This window comes from Notolepis coatsorum, assembly GCF_963971535.1.
Source record: "Notolepis coatsorum genome assembly, chromosome: 16".
NCBI classification, from domain to species: domain Eukaryota; kingdom Metazoa; phylum Chordata; class Actinopteri; order Aulopiformes; family Paralepididae; genus Notolepis; species Notolepis coatsorum.
In genome coordinates this window covers 76505344-76510341 of record NC_140180.1, presented here as the reverse complement: position 1 = coordinate 76510341, position 4998 = coordinate 76505344, and the positions used below count along the sequence as shown (strand labels likewise).

At 45.1% G+C, this 4998-nt stretch overlaps 1 protein-coding gene across 1 annotated transcript; it reads right to left on the bottom strand.

Annotated features, from left to right (window-relative positions):
- Window positions 1–1041: 1041 nt before the first annotated feature.
- adrb2a (adrenoceptor beta 2, surface a) lies at window positions 1042–4499 on the bottom strand. Its single transcript, XM_084331620.1, has 2 exons — window positions 4367–4499; window positions 1042–3238 (listed from the first exon to the last, which is right to left on the bottom strand). The coding sequence occupies exon 2, from the start codon at window positions 3233–3235 to the stop codon at window positions 1991–1993; it is 1245 nt and encodes a 414-aa protein (XP_084187746.1). The 5' UTR covers window positions 3236–3238; window positions 4367–4499; the 3' UTR covers window positions 1042–1990.
- Between the last annotated feature and the right edge of the window lie 499 nt (window positions 4500–4998).

The following is a 4998-nucleotide window of genomic DNA, read 5'->3' as shown; positions in this document are numbered from 1 at the left end:
AAGGAAAGGTCGGGTTACTTGTCTTACAGCAGCCCTGTAATTAAGCACTGATCCCCTCGTAGCATTTGTTTGTGTCTGAAATGCCACTTTACTCCTGAGACTCTAAAGAGGAGTGATAATCGACAGGGTGTCAATTGAGGTTTACCCTTTGCGTTGTGCTCGCTGCACTTTGTTATCTAATGATGTGTTCTCTTGGGAGGTGGCCAGCCAAACTGTGGAGATATTGGATTTATTTGTGTTTATTGGGCTGGGCTCAGCTGGACCGGGACATTTCCTGGAGAGCACAAAAGAGAGATGTGGAGAGAGGGAGAGAGAGTGAGCAGAGAGCTAGGAGATATGGGAAACTGACTGAAACAGCTGGAATAGCAAAGGCAACCACAGTGTCTTCTATCCAACTGTTAGGTAGATGTCCTAAGGATTCAGACATCCCGTTTACATTGAGCAAACCTCTGGAAAATGTTGGCTTTCGGATTGGAAGCGTGACCCTTTTCTCTCATCTCTGTGTTTAGTGGGGTTGAGTGGTCGTCACCTGGAGTCACCAGGAGCTCTGTTATCTGTGTTTAGTGGGGTTGATTGGTCGTCACCTGGAGCCACCAGGAGCTCTGTTATCACAAAGCTATTTCTAAACTCTGTTTATGCGGAGGTGTGTACCCTGCTGCCATGCTGAGGAAACGGCTGCTCTGGTTTCAGTAAACACTGCATGCCGTTGCACAGTGACCGCAGATCTAATCAACAAACAGGCACTTACTGAGCGCAAAACACAGGGGATCTCGGACCACGGAGGGGTGAGAGTGAAGAATAGTGTCTTTGTCTTACGGTCCCCTAATGGCCAGGTATGCATCCTATGGAATTATAGTGGTTTATATATTTTAAATGAAAAAGGCACCATTGAGAAGCTTAGTAATTCGGTTTTTCAATAAACTATTATTTATTCTTGTTTTTCTGGTGGGGGGGGGGGGGGGGGGGGTGCTGAAGGATAAGAGTAGTCATAAAAGTAGACAATTGTGTGCAAACCATAAAAGTGCAAACCTGACATGCTGGTTTTTAAGAGGCCGCATCCTGGGGGCAACAGATTAACAACAACAGACAACAATAACGCCTCTTTTTTGTGTGTGGATTGAAATAATAATAATCTTTAAGGCTTAACCATACGGCAGCCCCACTGATCTATCAAAACTGAACCAATTATCACCTTTTGGCCTCAAGGCGCTCCTCAGCCCCGCAGCGCAGAGTCTGCAGGCAAACATTCCTAACTGCCATATGTTGGCAACAGTCAACCGCAACCCTGTCTGTGAAACATCACACAGCGTGAGGGGGGCGTAGCACCTCGGAACACTTGCCCGAGTGTGAACGCTGGCACCTGGAGACCAAAAAGACAGGTCCTGCCGCACCTGCTGCTACACTCACACTCTCTGGGAATTCCAGGGAAAGATAAAGGAAATCTGAGCGGAACTAAAGGGCGCCTGGGCAGGTGTGGAATGTATCACGTCTTCAGACGAACAAGCCGACTGGGCGTAAAAGTTTGATACGCTTGTCTTCGTGCCACTGATATTATGGTGGTTTAACCCTCTTCCTCGTGCCTTATTAACAATTATAACACACAGACCACTTAGGAACATAGTAAAATGGCCGCTGAGCCGCTGCCCCAAACCGTAAATCAATGTAAAAATAATAAAGAAGTGGATGTTGAAAGAAATGTGGTGAGGTAGATGGAAAAATCAATATGATCTCTCTCTAAGTAAAAGTAACAAAATATATTGTGATCTCCCTACAGTATTAATCCAGCTGTGTTGAACACAGATGTCCTCTTTCCTCCTCCTCCTCCTCCTCCTCCGCAGCCTAACATGTACTTCCTCCCTTCCCCACCTTAGGTCAGTCTCCAGAGAACCCTGCTGTCAGGCTGAGCGGTCTTACCTTCATCATCACAGCCACAGCAGTATAAACATCTCTGCATTGTCCTCGTGAGAAAAAAAGGGTCAGAGTTGAAAGGTTAAAGTACAGTTGTTAGGCCTTTGCTGCAGTTTCCGTTAGGGTCCGTTATTCTGTCCGCACCCCCACAGACCCCCTCTCCCTTCCCCAGACAGCCCTCGTGGGGGTCACTGTCGTCCGAGCTGCCCTTACTCCTCCCCTGTTGTTCACTCTGCCAGCTGTGGCCACTGTAGACGTATCCATTCGAGGGCCCCAGGTTGGGGAAGCGGTTCCTCTTGATGCACAGAATCTCCTTGAAGGCGTATCTGAACTCCGGGCTCCTGCAGTAGATAAGCGGGTTGAAGGCAGAGTTAGCGTATCCTATCCAGTTGAGTATCCTGAAGGTGAGATTGATGTTGTCCACTTTCCAAATGGCCACCACCACGTTGAGCAGGAAGAAGGGCAGCCAGCAGAGAGTGAAGATGCCCATGATGATGCCCAGCGTCTTCAGGGCTTTGTGCTCCCGCAGGCAGAACTTGGTCTTCTTGGCGCTGCGCTTGTCGCTGGCCTCCAAAGGCCCCGAATGGCTGTTATGGAAGCGCCCCTCGCTTCGGTCGATCTTCCGCAGCTGCCGCTTGGCCACCTGGAAGACACGGCTGTAGACAAAAACCATGATGACCAAGGGGATGTAGAAGGAGATGATGGAGGAGGTGATGGCGTAGGCCGTGTTGGTGTGGAAGTCGCAGCAGAAGGTGTTGTTGCGGCAGAGCTTGGCTTCGTCGTCGTCCGACGTCCACCACTGCATGTGGATGGGCAGGAAGGAAATCAGGGCTGCGATCACCCACACCAGCAGGACCACGATGCGGGCTTTACACTTTGTCAGCATGGACTGGTAGCGGAAGGGTGATGTAATGGCCAGATAGCGATCCAGCGCTATGACGCACAGGGTCTCGATGCTGGCGGTCACACACAACACGTCGGTGGCGGTCCAGAACTCACACCAGAAGTCCCCAAAGTGCCAGGTATTAAAAATTATGTAACAGGCTCCAAACGGAACCACGATGAGGCCCATGACCAGGTCGGCGCAGGCCAGGGACGTGACGAAACAGTTGGTAACGTTCTGGAGACGCTGGAAGCGGGCAATGGAGATGATGACCAGGATGTTGCCAAATACGATGCCTAGCACCAGCAGGGAGATGAGTATGCCGAGGAGGGCCATCTCTGCTTCGCTGTAGCCATCGGGCGACCCGGCACCCGCCACGTCCGATGACGAGATGTTTACCTCCACGCTCACGTTGAGGAACAGCAGGGGGGCCAGACTTCCCATGATCTAGATAGACACAAATGTAGATAACAACAGCGAGAGAGAGAGAGAGAGAGAGAGAGAGAGAGAGAGAGAGAGAGAGAGAGAGAGAGAGAGAGAGAGAGAGAGAGAGAGAGAGAGAGAGAGAGAGAGAGAGAGAGAGAGAGAGAAGGGGGGCGGGGCGGACGAGGAGAGAAAGAGAGGATGTGAAAACCACAATAATTTTTGCTATGATGCCAACAGCTCATGGAATGAACTCCAACAGTCTTTAAAAGCTTGAGATTCTCCCCTCTGTTGCATGGTTTAAAACCTTGATCTCCACACTTTGTCAATCAAGTTGTAGGTGTTTTAGTTATCCTTGCTTGTTTTTGTTATATTTTGCCTCGTCTTGTTGTCTTATTGTTATGATTTTATATGCTGTATGTTTTATATGCTTTTTGATTGCTTATTTCTGTATGTACACTCGACACAAGTAAATTAGGGAAACCTCATTTGCCTTTCAAGTTTAAATAAAGGTTTTAAATTAAATTCTATTTAAAGAATGTTAGTGCAAAGTGGGTGTAGATCTGAGAGAAGAATAAAAAATATCTGTACTGTTGACATGATTATGGTTAATTAAATAGAGACTGTAGTTTTATATTGTTATATTAAATGTGTTCCCTCTAATTAACAGTGGTAACAGTAGTTTGATTGACTCATATTAGGATAAATTATGAAGAATCTAAAATCTATTCTACAGTTCCTTGATGCATTTTTTATTTTATAATCTTAACTGGAAACAAAGAACGAGGAGAAAAAAAGCTTAACGTGTAACAATAATCATTTGGTTATATTCTTCTATTAATTTTTTTTGCAAATACAACTTTTAAAGGCGTAATATGTTAATGATAATTTAACTGTAATAAACTGTGATTTTATATGTCTGCGCTCCACTCTATGTGCTAATTTTGTATTGTTTCTGTTGTGAAGCACTTTGAGCTGCAATTCTTGTATGAAAGGTGCTATACAAATAAACTTTATTATTATTATTATTATTATTATTATTATTATTATTATTATTATTATTATTATTATTATTATTATTATTATTATTATTATTATTATTATTATTATTATTATTATTATTATTATTTATAAATAAATAAAATCACAAACCTCCACAGGTAATTGTGCCAGTCCTGGCCTCCCATACAAAGTAAACACAAAACTAAAATAACAAAGCTCAAGTCTTGAGTAGTTCCTGCAAACGATTAGTCTCCCATGTCTCTCTCTCTCGCTCTCCGCGCCTCTCACACTCACTAGTCCCTCGGCTGCTGAGCGGCGCGTTTCCTCAATGTGTCTCACCGGCTATTTTGTCAGAGCCCTTATAACATTCAGCGATGACATCATGGTCGGTGTTCAGCCAATGAGAGAGGCTCCTGATTTGAACAGCCCGTCGCTGCTGCAGAGCTGCAGAACGCAGCAGTCAAAACACAAACACCTCCTGTTTGAACTTTATGTTCTTTCCTCTTTTGTTTTGTTTTAACATCCTTCAAAAAAAAATTCAAGAGCCGGCTTTATAAAAGCACTTTCTGTTGGCACTACCGCTACTTAGTGAAAATCATATATCTTTTTGGTCTAATGAAAGATTGAGTAATATAATCCCGGGTTTGGGTGAGCTTTCGACTCCTGCTAGTTAATGTAAACAGCCCCAGCTGTGTTGAATAAAGCATGAGGCGGAGAGCCCCTTACACGTTGTCCGGGGATGAAGAAGGTTCCTAAAAGGTAATGTAGTTGAAGAATTAAGC

Bases quoted from the DNA above. Each gene is read 5' to 3' on its own strand.
- adrb2a (XM_084331620.1), bottom strand. From the start codon at position 3,235: ATGGGAAGTCTGGCCCCCCTGCTGTTCCTCAACGTGAGCGTGGAGGTA.